This window comes from Sander vitreus, chromosome 2 (genome assembly GCF_031162955.1).
Source record: "Sander vitreus isolate 19-12246 chromosome 2, sanVit1, whole genome shotgun sequence".
Classification (NCBI taxonomy): Eukaryota; Metazoa; Chordata; class Actinopteri; order Perciformes; family Percidae; genus Sander; species Sander vitreus.
Window position 1 is genome coordinate 9,177,332 of NC_135856.1, and position 17,286 is coordinate 9,194,617.

Here is a 17,286-nt window from a genome sequence, read left to right on the forward strand (position 1 = left end):
TCTATATTGCATGTTTGGCCACTGAGTGGCAGTAGAGGTAAAGAGCTTTCTGGACATTTTTGAATCATTGCCCCAGGGAGGATGGGAGTCAGAGTAATGAGAATGAGATATACCTTAATCTTCATGGTGGTGGGTGCCGGGGCAGTAATTTCCTTCTGCATACGGTCAGCGATGCCAGGGTACATGGTGGTACCTCCAGAGAGCACAGTGTTGGCGTACAGGTCCTTACGGATGTCCACGTCACACTTCATGATGCTGTTGAAGGTAGTTTCATGAATACCGCAAGACTCCATACCTGTGGGAGGGTTTAAAGTAGACTGTAAGTTTGTGTTCCACATGCTTTAAAAACTACTCAAGTCTTAACCCTTGCTGCTACAACCCCCTGACCTTCTTCAAATCCTCCACCTCCACAATGAGAACCGAGGGTTCACTGCATATTTCATCTTCATCACCACTCTTCTTCCCGTCCTCCACAATGAAAACCGAGGGTTCACTACATATTTCATCTTCATCACCACTCTTCTTCCCGTCCTCCACAATGAGAACCGAGGGTTCACTACATATTTCATCTTCATCACCACTCTTCTTCCCGTTCTCCACCTCCACAATGAGAACCGAGGGTTCACTACATATTTCATCTTCATCATCACTGAGGATGATGATTTCTTCAGTGTCCACCGATGTACACATCAGAAATATCTAGCACATAAAAACCGGGAAAGAAAAGGCAATCATCAACTCACATATGTGTACTATATGTGTAAAATGTTGGTCTTTGAGTGAGCGAGTCACACATCAAACCCTTCATGTGTTATTCCCATAGACTGTAAATATTAACAGTCTATGGTTGTTCCTCATTGAAAGTTTACAGGCTGGTTTGTTAGGATTTTGGGAAGAGACCGGGTTCATATCAATAAAATCTACACGACATATTATCTGGATTGAATTTAGAAGTGTGTCTTGGCTACGTTATTTTGTTATTAACTTAAAACAGACCACAAGTTTTTATTCACGTTAGCTAGCTTTACTCAAGGCAGAAACAGCACGTTAACGTACAGAACGTTAACGTTAAAGACGTGTTAAAACAGTTGTTGAATTGGGTCAACAGTTATTTATAGCTACCAAGGATAGTGGCGTTAACCAATTGAAACAAGTCTAAATACTTATCTTTTATGAGCGAGTTATCTCACCTTTGTTGTTCGTTTAATGACCTTTTTTTCACAGCAGACATTTTTGACTTGTCATAGTAAGAAAAGCACAGCTGAAATTGATCATCTTAACGATGGCTCAGTTCCATCAAGTGTCCCAGTAAACTATTTCAGTGAGTCAGCATGCACAATGTGCTTTTCCTACTATGACATTTCAACATGTCTGCCGTGGAAAAGGTCACACGTTATGGCTCACTAGGACACTTGAGCAGAACAAAGGCATCATTAGTGTTAATAAAACCTGTGCTTTTACTACAATAGCAAGTCAAGTCTTCCACACATCAATATGTCTGTTCAATTAACCATTGTGAACAATATTGAAGTTGGATGAAAGTCACGCAGGAGTTGATTGAGAAGTTTTTAAGGAAATCTAAATACTTTTGGTCCATTGTGAGAACACGAGGAAACTATTAAGTGACCTGTGAGTATAAAGATAAGAGTTTTAGGTGTATCACTTCACTGAAACTTTTGGTACCATCCTGTGGACAACTAAATATGAGAAGTAATTATAAATCAGATCTTATCAATGACTTTGTAGAATGGACTACTAAGAAGTCATAAATTGTTATTACATTTAAAAACGAGGTCACTTTAACTCAACTTCATTAAAACTTCACATTTATCATATAAATATATATGTATACATAATACATATGTACTGATTGTTAATTCATGGACACATTTTAACTAACTGCTGATAAATTTGAATATGAGCAGTTGGAACAAAACTGTACAGGACTCTGCTGCAGGAGAATATTGTCACTGTTGTAGTAGCTGGTCATAAATTTAGCTAGTGGTTTTTTAATTTTTTTTGTTTGTTATAGTTTAAACTATCTATAATGCATCATACTTAATAAACAGCATATATTTTGTTTTTGTATAACTTGAATCTTCAACCTACTACTTAACTACTAACTATCGCTGTCAGATACATGTAGTGAAGTACAAATGATAGTATTTGCTTCTGAAATGTAGTGGAGTAGAAGTAAAGTACAGGTGTCTGTATTATACTTAAGTACAGTACTTTCACTACTGGTTTTAATATACTTTTCAGATTCTTTATGAAAAACAGATATACATACTTTTGGCCAAACTTGGCAAAAATCAAATTAAATGTATATAAAAATATTTTGTAGATGTATATTTACTGTTTGGGTTCTTAAAGTTCACGGACAGCTTTATTTATTTCTATATGCTAGTTTGTTCATTTATTACTGGGAAATGAAATGACACAGGGTCATTCTGCTGCCTAATGAGTACTTTTACTTTTGAAACTTTTCATAAATTTAGCTGCTAATACTTCTGTATTTCTACATATATACATATTTCCACATTATAATTTTACTTGAAGTTTTCTTAAGGTATATCTATTTTTACGCAAGTAAAAAAATCGGAATCACTGATAAAAACCATAAATCCTGCAGCAATAAGAGAACCGTATTCTGTCTCTTTACTATTTTTATTAGCCTACCTATAAATGTCAATATCTCGTTTTTTTTTAAGTATTTTAAAGTTATTTATTTATATTAAAGTCATATTTTGAAAGAAACACCAACTTCTTTTTATCTTCCGTCTTAAATTCCTGGTGTTCTTTTGGTGTTCTGCACTATTTTGAAGGAAAGTTTTAATTAATGCTGTGAGAAATGAAAATCTCATCCAATAAAAATCCATGGATGTATTAAGAGATCAACGGATTGGACCGACAGGAAGTATGTCCGTCACTGACAGACTTCCGTCATTGTGCAGCAGCAAACGTGATCCGTCCTGTCAACGGTTTTTACACCGCCTGTGGTTCAATGTAAGCGGGTTGATCGAAACATGAAGGCTGGATGAACATCTGAAATACAATTTAAAATCCTGGTAATCATGAGTGGGACCATGAGAGGGATTTCAGAGGACATGGACCGACAAATTGTACAGGTGGGTAAACCGAGAAACCTCGACAACGCATTCATACTTAACGGTAACGCCGTGCAGAGCAACTGTACCAGCTAACGTTAACGTTAACGCTAACTAGGTGAGACCAGGGCTTCACCCACATTTCTGCTAAGTTTTTCAAACAAGTTTGGGTTAATACGCGTGGTAGAAATACAAGTGGTTTGGTGTCTCCTTTTTATTAACCTGCTAAACAACAATACTAATATTTGTATGTGAGTGGACAGGCAGGCAGACAGAATTGCTATATGTCTAAACACGTATGCACTTTGCTGCATATTTGTATGCATATTTGAAACATTCATATTTTTTACTTCCTAATCGGCCAATGTAGCGTAGTAATGGCATCACCTCCTAATAGGAAATATTGCATATATTAGCATGTGTTTCCACTTGTTAATGCTTCAACTATAACGTTAGTTAATAATTAAGCTGTATCCAGAATAAGACAATAAGCAATATGAATGAATGTCATTTTATATTGTAATATTCATATCATTGGTATGTTAAATCTTCTCAAATCAGTTGAGAAAAAGTAGGGGTGCACGATTCAGAAGATGTCACGATTCAATATCGATTTTTCAGGCACAAGATTCGATTCAAAATCGGTTTTCGATTCAAAAACAATTCTCGATTCAAAAAAACAATTCATAGTATGTAATTACTTTTCACATGTGATTGCAGTAGACATACAATTTAAAAAATATGAATTGATTTTTGGAATTCTGTGAATCGATTTTGAATCGGTAGAGCTTGAATTGCGATACGAATGTGATCGTTTTTTTTGCACACCCCTAAGAAAAAGTGATGAATGTCTGACTTTGGCATATCCAGCAAATACTGACAAATACCTGACATTGATGCAAAATTATATAAAAATCCAGTGTTGCCATAAAGCAGTCAAGCTCATTGATTTGCAGCATTGCCTACAATGGCTTAATAATGCAAGCAGAGACATTAAAAAGAAAGCTACCACAGTATGAATGATGAATCGTCATATCACCCAGCCATAATCTAGTGTCTGCTCTGTGTTGGTCCTCAATAACAAAATGCCAAGAATAAGTAATTGCTACCAGACATTCGGACAAGATTTGTAGCATCTTGGTAATTCTTTCCAAAGTTGACTGAACACACAGAGTCTAAACGCACTTGACTCTCTGTGACATTGTTTGTTGTCTGTCTCAGGCTGTATTTGACGAGGACACAATGTCCTCTACCTCGGTGGGAATGTCGGATTTGTCGGATGAGATCCTGCTGTGCATCCTCCGCCATGTTCCAGTGTGTGACTTGGTGCGGAATGTGGCAAACGTCTGCCACAAGTTACACACACTGTGCCACGATAAGACCCTGCTCACAAACGTCAGCCTGTCTGAGGAGTATCTGGTAAAGCTGTTTAAACGGAAGAAGCATCATGTTTCAAGATTGTTTCAGTGAAGATCTCTCTCACAGTTTTCTATTAATCTTTAAGTTCATGCACGTGTGTGGAACTTTCTGTAAATTTTAAAATACATTTATTTAACACAGTGGAATACTTGTTGCATTTTAACAGATGGAAACATTTAATACAAATGTATTCTTTTGTTTCCTCCAGGCTGACGATCTACTGGTTCGCCACATATTAAAGCAGCTAGCCAATCACGTGCAGTCTCTCAGCCTGAATGGTTGCTACTGGCTGTGTGGCTCTACAGTGGAGCTTCTTGCTCGCTGCAGAGGGGTGACGCACCTCGATGTCACCGGCTGTCGCCTCACTTCCCTGCGTCTGTCCCGTCTCCTCTCCTCCCTCTCTCTGCTCAGATCACTTGCTTTTGATGTGACGCCAGGCTTCAACTCTGCTCAGCTCAGTTCAGAGGCGGTGGATTCACTGAGCCGCCTGTCAGAGCTCAGACAGACCCTGCTGACACCGAGTTATGGTGTGGTGCCATGCTGCGCCCAACTCCGCAAGTACGATTACTGAGATTTCACATGAGGCCGGTGACCAGAATCACTCCTTATTTGGCACACAGTGCACTATACACTCACCTAAAGGATTATTAGGAACACCCTACTAATACCGTGTTTGACCCCGTTTCGCCTTCAGAACTGCCTTAATGTTGGCCCATATTGATAGGATAGCATCTTGCAGTTGATGGAGATTTGTGGGGTGCACATCCAGGGCACGAAGCTCCTGTTCCACCACATCCCAAAGATGTTCTATTGGGTTGAGATCTGGTGACTGTGGGGGCCATTTTAGTACAGTGAACTCATTGTCATGTTCAAGAAACCAATTTGAAATGATTTGAGCTTTGTGACATGGTGCATTATCCTGCTGGAAGTAGCCATCAGAGGATGTGTACATGGTGGTCATTAAAGGATGGACATGGTCAGAACAATGCTCAGGTAGGCTGTGGCATTTAAACGATGCCCAATTGCTACTAAGGGGCCTAAAGTGTGCCAAGAAAACATCCCCCACACCATTACACCACCACCACCAGCCTGCCCAGTGGTAACAAGGCATGACGGATCCATGTTCTCATTCTGTTTACGCCAAATTCTGACTCTACCATCTGAGTGTCTCAACAGAAATCGAGACTCCTCAGACCAGGCAACATTTTTACAGTCTTCAACTGTCCAATTTTGGTGCGCTCATGCAAACTGTAGCCTCATTTTCCTATTTTTTGTGGAGATGAGTGGTAACCGGTGGGGTCTTCTGCTGGTGTAGCCCATCCGCCTCAAGGTTGTGCGTGTTGTGGATTCTCAAATGCTTTGCTGCATACCTCGGTTGTAACGAGTGGTTATTTGAGTCAAAGTTGACCTTCTATCAGCTTGAATCAGTCGGCACATTCTCCTCTGACCTCTAGCATCAACAAGGCATTTTCACCCCCCAGGACTGCAGCATACTGGATGTTTTTTCCTTTTTCAGACCATTCTTTGTAAACCCTAGAAATGGTTGTGTGTGAAAATCCCAGTAACTGAGCAGATTGTGAAATACTCAAACCAGCCCGTCTGGCACCAACAACCATGCCACGCTCAAAGTGGCTTAGATCACCTTTCGTTCCCATTCTGACATTCAGTTTGGAGTTCAGGAGATTGTCTAGACCTGGACGACACCCCTAAATGCATTGAAGCAGCTGTCTGGTTGATTAGATAATTGCATTAACGAGAAATCTTACAGGTGTTCCAAATAATCCTTTAGGTGAGTGTATATTTAAAGCTACATTGTGTAAGAATTTCTCCCATCTAGCGGTGAAATTGTATATGACAACCAACTGAATATTACTTTCTAGCCCCTCCCATTGCGAGCGCGTTTTAACTCCTACGGTGGCCGCACTTGAAATTAGCTCTTAGTATCGCCATCGTTTACACGCAGCTGTTCTAGCCACTCCAATATTAACTTTGGTCTTGTTGCTTTGCCTGTCACGTTGTTGTTGTTTTAATTCTCTTTTTCGCTTCCCTGGTGAGTAATCTCCCCCTTGCATTCGTCACAGTGCGGGGTGCCACTAGGTGTAAGAGGGCGAAATGCAGAGGTATGTCCCTATTTGGCTAATGTATTTTAAAGATGGAGGCGGCTACATGGCTGCCGTCATTCGAGTGACTCGCTCCTATGTATTCTGAATGATTATGAATAGCAGATTCTACGCTTACGAGAATACTTTGATTAGTTGGAAGAAGTAACTACACATGAATGAGCACATTTGTAAAAGAACAAAGGTTTTTTTTTTGCTAAGAATCAACTCAAAAAATTACACAATGTAGGTTTAATTGTATCCATTTTTATGTGATTAAGCAGATACCAGCTGTAGCATGTATGCACCATGTAGTGTCCATAGGAATGTCAAATTCCCAGAATGGAGCAGAACACTTCAGACTAACAAGACTAAGAGTCTACAACCATGCTAAGGGCTCTGTTAGGTTTTACTAGGTAAATACTAACACATCTTAGTTTAGCATGTTAGCATGCTAACATTAGCACAAAGTGCAGGTGAGGCTGATGAGTGTCATTAGTTGGCAGGTATTTGCTCATAAACCAAAGCATTGGACAATGAGTGCTAGAGGAAAAGTAAAGGGCTCATTGACCAACGTGTTTACAATTCATCCTGGGGGGGGCAGACATAAACAATCAATAGCTTTGGAGACATCTTATTAAAAACTACAAAAGGTAGTTTGGTTGAGTTTAGTGATGGAACTTCATGCATTCACATTCTTGTTGCTGTCTAAATGACTTTATGTTACCGTTTTACTGCTACTAGAGATGTACCGATACCAGTATCGGTATCGCCTCAGATACTGCCTAAACGCTGGTATTGGGAAGTACTGGAGTTAATGCACCGATCCAATACCATGTAATAAAGACCTAAAGAAAATCTACGTTAAAGTAGTTTGTTCTTTTTCCGTTATAACTGACTGTCAAACTGCATAATAAAACGTTCTGTGGCATTCATTGTTTGTGTTTGTTCATGTTTCACAAAGAGTTTAACCTGAGCCAGACTGACAACAAAGATAGAAATCATATCACATCCATACAGGGATAGTAGTTGTTAAAACATAATAAAATATATGACACACTGGTATCGGATCAGTACTCGGTATCGGCCAATACACAAGTTCAGGTATCAGAATCGGTATCGGGAAGCAAAAAATGGTATCGGGCCATCTCTAACTGCTACAATGTTGAATGTGTGTTTCTGTCCGTGCACTGCAGGCTGATGCTGCAGTTTGACATCTCAGACGTGACCAGAGAGGGTATCGGTGTTTGCTGTCAGTTAATGATGGGTCAGAGCAGTGTGCCACATTACCAACAGCTGGAGGAGTTCACTGCCAGGCTGGCTCCGGGAGAGGTGAGTTTGCTAGTGTGCATGCATGTACATGTAATATACTGTATTCCAATGTATCTGCATTATACACTGTAGTACTGTGCAGTTTGTAATTTGTCTGTGTGTTGATGTCTTCAGGTAAATCAGACCTTGCTCCTGCTCTACCTGGCAGTGTTCAGCGTTCATGTTCCAAAGGGTCTCAAAGTTTTCCTTGTGTCGATTCCTGGCCCAAACCCTGCTCACTGGCCTGCTGCTCCCTCGCTGGCCCAGAGCTTGGGTCAACGAGGTGACCTGGAGGCCCTCCAGCTTCCTCGGTCCTGGCTAGATTCCTTGTCCCTAAAGCGAGCCCTGGAGGGAAACAGTCCGAAGCACCTGAGCTTCAGCCGCTGCCCAGCATTGTGGCCACAGGTGTTCCAGTCATTGTTGGAAGGAGGAGTCAAAGACGCCACACAGCTGACCAGCCTGAACCTCAGTGGGATCAACAAGGTCCTTTACTCAGAGTGTAGGAGTGTGGAAGATCAGCTGGTTCCTGACACAATGAGCCGATTGGCAGTTGGCTGTTCCAATATTAAACACCTGAACCTGATGCACACACACTATCATCATGAAAACTCACCTGGGCTAGGTGCAGAAACACACCTGTGTGCCAGCTTGGCCAAACTCACACACCTGCGCTCTCTCACTCTGCCTGCCTGCGCTCTGTCAGACGGCTTGAACACACATCAGATCTCTACAAACAACACGTCTCCCTCTCCGTTGTTCCTGGGGCTAAAGAAGACTCCACGTGTGGGGCTCCAGAATTACAAGCCAGATTCAGAGTCTTCTCTGTCAGGGGACAGCACTTCAGGGCTCACTCTGCTCTTAGCTGGCTGCCCTTTTTTGGAGACCTTAGAGCTCATTGGTCCAGGTTTTGTCTCTGCACTGCCTCGGCTTGAGCCCTGCACTCGTGCCAGTGTGGAGCCTCGTGGTATGTGTGCGTGGGCACGAGGAGTTGGCGATGCACACTTGGCGGCACTTGAGGCTTTGCCTCGATTACGCCGCCTGACTCTGGCTGGGCTTCCTGGGGTCCTTAAGGGGACAGGGCTGATGCAGCTGACCAGGCAGTGCAAAGATCTACAGGTATTATCCCTTGCCAACATGGGATCACTAAAAACCATGAACTACACCCCGGCCTTGTTGGACACACTAAAACAGTGCACACAGCTTCAGGAACTCAGGTTAGAAGATGTCTTTGTGTACCCTTCATTTACTTTAATACTAAACACTAACCATCAGACAGTACAGTCATATTTATTATTGTATGTCCTTTTTAGTTAACAGATTGTCCCTCTTTCCAATAAAAGCATTTGTTATAAGTTAATTATAATATTGAATGTATTAGTTGAATTAATAAATTGATCCTAGTGTTATTTTTCCTCAGCAGAGTGTTTAGGAGATTCAGAATCGTTAAATGCTTGGCAAACTTTGTTAAAACAAAGAATTATAAAACCTGTTGTTTGTATTGTATTTTTTTTGATAACTATGGAAACCCCCAAACAGGCAAACCATAGTCAGATTTACAATGTAGTGTTATGTTGAGTTTTGTTTTTCATGAAACAGGGTGCCTAATATTTATTACAAAAACATAGGAAAGTACAACCGGTAATCTAATTAAATTAAATGGAAGGAGTTTGTTTGCTCAGCTTTTTAATTTATCGGACTTTGTGTGTCTGTGTGTTTTAGGTTAGAGCAGCCCTATCTGAATGCCAACGCTTCATTCTTTGAGGCTTTGTCCTGCTGCTCTCGTCTGCAGCGTCTCTGCCTTATCTCACGCAGCGGTACCTTTGACCCATCGGCCGCAGAAACCTTCATGGAGCGATGCTGCCATGTCATCATGTGCCACATGTTCATGGGTGGCACCTTAGTGGCTTGTCGCACACTGCAGAAAGCTCTGCTGGACAGGTCTGTGGTTGTGTGTGAGGACAAACTTCATCAAATACTAAATAGCCAAATACATCTTAAATTCACCTTTTCTTGTGTTTTCTCTCTGTTAGATTTTCAGTCGAGCGCTCTGCCCTGAGTGTGGTCATCTATCCATTACAGCATGAAGACCTGCCTTCAGTCATCAGAGACATCCCACTAACACTGCTGGATAGGATTACTTTGTTCCAGAGCCACGTGGCCCAGCCACCACATTCATCACCATTGTGACATCACAAAAAAAAGCTTCAGTGTGATTGGTTCTCAACAGCTGAGGTGCTTGGACCATTTTTATTCTGCAGGAAATAAAATTGACCAATTGAAAGACTAATTTCATCTGCACAGTGATTTCTGATTGCGTGATTTGTTACATCAACAACTGTTTCCGGCTGCTCTACAACAACCATGATTGTTTTATTTACACTACAGAGTAATGATGGTCTTCAAAGGGAAATTTGCTGGTATGGAGTTTTTCACACTTTGGTGCCATTGGAGCATCTCACAATCAAAATTAATGTCTGTTACTACACCACTCTGCTACTTTGAAAATAAGTGCCAAAAATATAAATTAAGGGATGTATTTGTTCAGATACTTTGTACTGAAGATCTTAATCAAATTATGTTGTAATAAATTCCATGTAAATTATTTTTAATTCCTGTGTTCTGTGTACCATTTGTCTGTTCATGTCATTATTTGATCTAATGATCTACTGTTGGTGGTGATACCAAGACCCCACAGTTTTGCCATGTATATACTTTAAGGAATAGTTCGAATTTTGGGAAATACACATTTGTTTTTATTGGTTTTTTACATGGATACGGAAGAAGATTAGGGCCATATGTGAAAATGTTATTTGAGAAGTCAGAATTCTGACTTCTCATATAACATTTTAAATTCAGAAGTCAAATACATTTTTCACATATGGCCCAAATCCTCCGTACATACAGTAAGTGATTTAAATCACTCTCACGTAATTTCATTCAACCCAGGAAAGTCGCAAAAATTAACTCTTATTATGACCAGCTGCGGGGAGTGCATGGCTGTATTAAGAGAATGGGGGAGTGGCGTAGAGATGTGAAGTCAACGGCACAGGCAGGCATACTAATCTATCACCGATGTAGTCGATCGGAACGGGCCATCCTATCCAGAGAGATTAAGCATTTTCACAATTAAACCGTGATATGTTCAAATTTAATTTGATGTCCTTGTTAAGTCATTTTAGGGACCACATCACCAGACATGGTGCTTTGAAACTTTTGTTCGATATCTATTATTCAGGTCTTGTCTAGTTTTTGTCATTGAAACATCGTGGTGCGCGCACAACATGACAGAACAGAAGCTACGCAGATAACCTCTCTCACTAGCAAAATAGTGAAACTAAAAAGTAACGTCAATTAACTAGCTTAACTCGCTAAATATGTTGACGTCCGTTGCTCGTTCGTGCGTGCGAAACGGGAGGAAATTCTCGGTCTCTGTAGCAAAGTTGTCCCTATTTTCAACGGTTAAGAACTCGACCAGAACCCTGAATCTGACAGGGGGACACGATTTGTCACGACACCGGTCACCAGGGCTCCTCGCACCGACACCCTGGCAGCTGCTATCCGCCAGATCGGTGCCCCTATCCGCCGCTTCCCATGGGGGTACGGACCCTCTGGCCTCCCCTTCAGCCCCAGCCGAGAGCGACCCACCAGACCGGGAGAGCTTCGGCTCCCTTTCCACCGACATGTCGTCCAGGAGGTCTTTTAGAAAAACAAGCTCATACATCCAGGATCTGCGGCACCGTGAGGAGGTGGACGAGGATGAAGACCCGGTGAAACCTCGCAAGAGGCTCGGGAAAACAAACACACCGTATTGGTACTTCTTACAGTGCAAAAAGCTGATCAAAGACAACAAGGTGAGTTTATTTTGAGTTAATATGTCTGTCTGTCTTCTCACCTCCTTCTGTGTATAATCCTAAACTGTACGTGTCCTCTTCCAGCTGCAGGAGGCTTTGGATGTGTTCAGCCAAGACATGCTGCAGGGAGAGAGGCTGCGGCCTGAGGAGTGCAACTACACTATCCTGATAGGAGGCTGTGGTCGAGCTGGACAACTCAAAAAGGCCTTCAGACTCTACAATGATGTAGGGATATTTTATTTATTCATTTTTTATCATGTTTATATGTTGTAGCATTTTCATCAACATGTCAAATATTCCAGATCTTAAAGTTAGTTATATAGAATTTTTCAAGACATAACCATATGTTATTTTTACTTTTATTATTGATTTACTAAACTAATACAATCATTTGTTAAACCAGTTTAAGAGAAGGAAGCTGTAGTTTGTGGTGCTGTTTTTATGTTGAATTGTAAAAACCTCTTCATCTCACATAGGTCAGTACTTTTAGTTACAATTATATCACAGTTTTCCTGAAATTGCATTATATTTATTTCAATTCCCATTCCTAGTTTTAGCTTAAATTTCCAAGTTGTACTTTTAGCGTACAACAATTAGCTTCACATTTTCATATACACCTTTTTCAGATGTAAATTGTTTGACACAAACAGACATCTCAAGGTAAGCAATAATGTGTGTGTGTGTGTGTGTGTGTGTGTCTTGCAGATGAAAAAGCGAGGTCTAGAGCCTGTAGATGCCACCTACACCGCTCTGTTCAATGCCTGTGCGGAGTCGCCATCCAAACAAGCCGGTCTCCAGCAAGCGTTGAAGTTGGAGCAAGAACTCTGTCGTAAAAACTACCCCCTCAGCACCATCACGTACCACGCCCTTCTCAAGACACACGCCATGACCAACCACCTTCAAGCCTGTATTCACACGTTCAGGGTACAGCATGGACCGAAATTTGTATATACGTTTTTGGAAGGTTGGTTTAATGAATTGTGTTAGATTTCTAAATGAGTTTGTGTATGTTTGCAGGAGATGCTGCAGAACGGCCATGCTGTAACTCGGGAGACATTTCACTATCTGCTGATGGGCTGTTTGAAGGACAAACAAACTGGATTCAGACTGGCTCTACAGGTAGATGCATGATTTAAAGCCACCTAACCACATTAGTATTGAATATTTTTGATAGTTAAGGCCCCTTTACACTGACCCAAATTGTGGCTCAGACCCAACTCACACAATACAATGAAGTGGTAATATATATAATATAATGTAATATATTGTTATCGCACGGCACAGTCAATAGGTGCCTTACCTCTTTGTTTCTGTTTCAGGTTTGGCGCCAAATGCTGAGGTCAGGGATTCATCCAGACTCAAAGAACTATAACCTTCTCTTGCGAACCGCTAGGGATTGTGGGATTGGCGATCCTGCCCTGGCCACTGACGTGCTGCTGAGGCCTGACCGGAAGTACGAAAAGGACCGTGCGTCACACAAAAAATCGGAGTCTGGACACAGGGATCTAATAGACATTGACGTCCTGGAGAGGCAGCTGTTTATCCAGCCTGATCCACACAGTGACAGTCAGCAGGACAGCAGAGGCAGAGAGGAAGAGACCCACAGCAGACAAGACTCAACCCATTTGGTAGCAGTCAGACAAAGAGAAACTGTTTTGTTGCCTTCAGATTTAGCTGGTGATTCTACAGTCCCTAACTTACTGGACCTTTTTGAGTGTAAGAGTGGTAGTGTGGTCTCCCTTGGCACCGTGGATGAAGCATCAGATAGGCTCGCCCTCATCGGAGGTGCTCAAGGTTTCCTGGAGAAGATGGCAGCTAACGGACTTAGTCCAGACCTCAGAACTCTGACTCTGATGGCCGACACGATGGAGCCGGGGTCCAAGTCTCTGCAGATGCTGCTGAAGGTTGCAAAGCAGCATAAAGTGAAGCTTGACGTTGCGTTCTTTAACTCTGTGATGCGCAGAGCAGCCAAAGCTGGTGACCTGGAGGAGGCAAAGGTACAGACACTTACCTTTAGCAGTGTCTAGTCATGCAGGTAGTGTTGGTTCCATGTGGCCAGGTTTCTGCCTCCACCCGAATACAGGAAGCAGTGTCCCCATTACTCTTAATAATCTGCTGTGAACAGTTTTCATAAGAAATACTTTCTTTCGAGAAAAAATCGTCCTTTTGAAAACTGTTGACAGTGTCACCAGCCAGAGCAACGAAAGACAAAGTTTCTGGAAATATATTTGTCTGTTGATTGTTTTTATTTTATTTTATTTTTCAATGAGCACCAGACACCAAATACAAAACATGGGCAAATTAAACCTAACCTACAGTATCTGCATCACTATAGTGAAAAATATATATATATATATATATGTGTTTTTTTTTTCTTCCGGGTGAAGCGAGCATATTTGTGATACTTTTGTTCTCTTTCTAGGCTGTGTTGAGTGTGATGCGACAGCGCGACGTAAACGTGGATGTACAGACATTTGGAAGCCTCGCATTAGGCTGTGAGCGACAGCAGGACGGGCTGCAGCTGCTGAAGGACATGGAGGTGATGAAACACTAAACACATAAAAGTCAGAATAGGTGTGAAATCTCACGTCTTATTTGTATAATGAAAGACAGAAAATTCTTCCATATTGTGTCACAGCTGCTTTGTCTTATGTTGATGTGAACACAGAGAACATGGAAAGTGCTGAGTGTTAGCTGCACTAAGAGATGAAGATGAACTGTAGCATTGTCATAGGAAATACAACTGACTTGACTACTTAATAGTAGTAGTAATAATAATAATTATAATAATAAACTTTATCTAGCACCTTTCATACAGAGAGTGTAGCTCAAAGTGCTTTAATAACAAATTGGAGAGACCACAAACATTTTTTCCTTTTTATGATGAAACCAAACAAATAAATGAGCATCCAACAACAGACCTGAGAGATCTTTCCTTCATCTTTACACGTGTTTTTCCACAGGAGGCGGGACTAAGGCCTAACGTCCACGTGTTTTCTGCTCTAATTGGCCGAGCAACTCGAAGACTGGATTTCGTCTACCTTAAAACAATGCTCAAAAGCATGAGCAGCATGGGGGTGTGGCCTAATGAGGTTATCATCAGGCAGCTGGAGTTTGCCTCACAATATCCTCCCAACTATAACCAGGTAAGAATACGTACAGTATCTACCACCAACTAGTCACTTCATACCTGAGCAACAAATACCTGTGTGGATAGGTAGGTGCAGATTCTGATCACAACCAAAGAACCTGAAGATTGCTGTAATCTTCATGGTACAAAGCATTTTGTACCAAAGAACTGCAGAGGTTTCTCATTTCCAAAACTGTATTGTTGCTGTGGCAGTCAAAATGTCTAGATCTGTGTGAGAGCCATGCTTTAACTGAGCTGTTCAGATGCTTTTATTTTGTCCTGGGAAAGGTTTGATGCACCGTAGGCTTTATTTGTGTAAATATTAATGACAACAGCTCTACACCACGGTCCAAACTCCACTCTCATCAGCCCTGTTTTTAGCCCCAGCAGGCAGTTGTTTTCAGCTGAAAAGCTCTGATAAACCCACTGTACGCCACCAGCACCTAGCACCAAAAATCAGACAAACACTGTTGGCGACAAGCTAGTGAATGTAATGGAGCATTTCGCTCCAGTTGTCCTCGGGTCAAATTTGACCCATTTAAAAAAAGTTTCTATATCAGACATTTGGGTTTCTTTCGAACAAATTGTCAAAAAAAATTAAATAAATAACGTGGATGGTTCCCTACAACTATTACTCTTCACAAGTAAAAACAAAATCAGTTAAAAAAAAGGGATAAAAGAACGTTGAAAAAAGGGGGAAAATGTCGAAAACGACATTCGCTCGAAAAAAGCTTCAAAAGCGCAGAAAAAAACTGTCGAAAAAGACGACCTAAACGTTGACATTTATTTTATTTTAAATTTTGACCCAGGAAAACTAAAAGTTGCAGGTCGACAGGAAGACTACACAAGGGTTAAGAGACCAAATAAATTCATATCAGATGTGCGCATATATATATATATATATATATATATATATTATATATATCCTACTGTGTGAAGAGACAACTCTACTGTCTGATGCATAGACATAATAAATTAAAGGTCATAATTTCTCTGTTGAGTTTTGATGTTATTCCTTTCCAAAAATCAGCTTTAACATTATGATTAAAGTCATTCTTTAGATAAATGGTTTCTTGACTGATTCATATTTTTTATGTTGCCCATCTCTTCCTGCTCCCCCCCCTTATCTTTCCTCCTTTCCATCAATCCCAGTACAAGTCCAGAAACAACTACCTGGTCCAAATCGATGGTTTCCGTGGTTACTACCAGCAGTGGCTGAGAGAGATGCCTGCTCAGAGCGCTGAGGACGAGCAGGCAGGGCTGCAGTCTAAGACGGACACTGAAGTGCTGAAAACCGAAGCAGCAGATGGACTGACAGAGACCCAAAGAAACCAGAGAGCAGCAGCAAGGAGATATAATTCTCGTAACAAGGACAAGGCGAGCACCGCTGCTCTGTAACAGCACTCCAGAAAATAGCTTTCATTTCTCTCCTTGATCCTCTGTTGGTTTGTTTGCGTTCAGCCGTGTAACCCTGGATGGACTCTGGGTCAAAGGAGCTCATGGACCTTCAGTCAGTTAACTTATTGCAGATGCATTTTTCTACAAAGATCAATGTTATTGTAAAATATATTGCAATTAAAGTAAAATTCAAGTACATGATGCTTGATGAATTAAGCCTCACCTTGGTTGCCTCCTACATTCTATGTGAGTTTGAAAACACAATTTAAAGGTCATTTTTCAAAAAGTTTCAGATCAGGTTTATCATTTTTTTTAATCCTTTTTTTTTTCTTCTCAAAACTGACTTTCTTTAAACAAAAATGAATTTAATTAACGACTATTCATTACTTTACTGTCTTTGCTGCATTTGGAAGAGTGTTGAGGGGCTGTGGCAGGGTAAAAGGATGGTGCACTTTGTTCCTATTAAATTGTGAAAAGCGTGCATTTGCAGAGTCAACCATAATCTGATGGAGGTAGATAATGACATCTAAAAGTACTGCTTGACACTGAAATCACAGTGTTGCTTCTCCTTACAGTTTGATAGACTAAAATGTAACAGGACGAAACTGAACTAATATGTCAGTAGTGGGTTATTTGTGTAACATTTTCCTCAAAAGGCACAGTTAAACGGATCGGACAGTGGCGTTTGTCCGGCATCTGTTGGCAGAACGCGGCGTTGCCTGCACCAAAGTCCAAGTCACCGCCACGGGAAACATAGAAGGGTGCGTTTCGACCCGTTGGATGTGGGTGAGCCCTTGTGGGACCATTGTGTGTTTGGATGTGGATTTTAAAACGCCCCCCTTTGAAGGCAGTTTTCAACATCACACAGACTTCTCGTTACTAGAGTCCGGTAGGACCAGGCTAGAGTTAGAGGAAAGGATCTCTTCAGAAATAAAATATGGACGTATTATTTGATAATTTTAGGAAGAGAC

At 41.1% G+C, this 17,286-nt stretch overlaps 2 protein-coding genes across 2 annotated transcripts; both read left to right on the forward strand.

Moving 5' to 3' along the window:
- The first annotated feature begins 2,946 nt into the window (after positions 1-2,946).
- Positions 2,947-10,545, forward strand: fbxl18 (F-box and leucine-rich repeat protein 18). Its single transcript, XM_078276291.1, has 7 exons — positions 2,947-3,128; positions 4,329-4,526; positions 4,735-5,084; positions 7,822-7,957; positions 8,072-9,150; positions 9,656-9,874; positions 9,967-10,545. The coding sequence occupies exons 1-7, from the start codon at positions 3,075-3,077 to the stop codon at positions 10,121-10,123; spliced, it is 2,193 nt and encodes a 730-aa protein (XP_078132417.1). The 5' UTR covers positions 2,947-3,074; the 3' UTR covers positions 10,124-10,545.
- Positions 10,546-11,001: 456 nt separating this feature from the next.
- ptcd1 (pentatricopeptide repeat domain 1) lies at positions 11,002-16,537 on the forward strand. Its single transcript, XM_078276303.1, has 8 exons — positions 11,002-11,787; positions 11,872-12,012; positions 12,493-12,711; positions 12,805-12,906; positions 13,107-13,784; positions 14,210-14,326; positions 14,751-14,933; positions 16,070-16,537. Exons 1-8 carry the CDS (start codon positions 11,311-11,313, stop codon positions 16,313-16,315), a joined length of 2,163 nt encoding a protein of 720 aa, XP_078132429.1. The 5' UTR covers positions 11,002-11,310; the 3' UTR covers positions 16,316-16,537.
- The last annotated feature ends 749 nt before the right edge of the window (positions 16,538-17,286 follow it).

What these genes read in the sequence shown, in the direction of transcription:
- fbxl18 (XM_078276291.1), top strand. Translation starts at nt 3,075, where the DNA reads ATGAGTGGGACCATGAGAGGGATTTCAGAGGACATGGACCGACAAATT. An exon ending in CCAGGCTGGCTCCGGGAGAG is followed by an intron (nt 7,958 to 8,071) that starts GTGAGTTTGCTA and finishes TGATGTCTTCAG; the next exon opens with GTAAATCAGACCTTGCTCCT. An exon ending in ACACAGCTTCAGGAACTCAG is followed by an intron (nt 9,151 to 9,655) that starts GTTAGAAGATGT and finishes TGTGTGTTTTAG; the next exon opens with GTTAGAGCAGCCCTATCTGA.
- ptcd1 (XM_078276303.1), top strand. Translation starts at nt 11,311, where the DNA reads ATGTTGACGTCCGTTGCTCGTTCGTGCGTGCGAAACGGGAGGAAATTC. An exon ending in CCTTCAGACTCTACAATGAT is followed by an intron (nt 12,013 to 12,492) that starts GTAGGGATATTT and finishes TGTGTCTTGCAG; the next exon opens with ATGAAAAAGCGAGGTCTAGA. An exon ending in GATTCAGACTGGCTCTACAG is followed by an intron (nt 12,907 to 13,106) that starts GTAGATGCATGA and finishes TTTCTGTTTCAG; the next exon opens with GTTTGGCGCCAAATGCTGAG.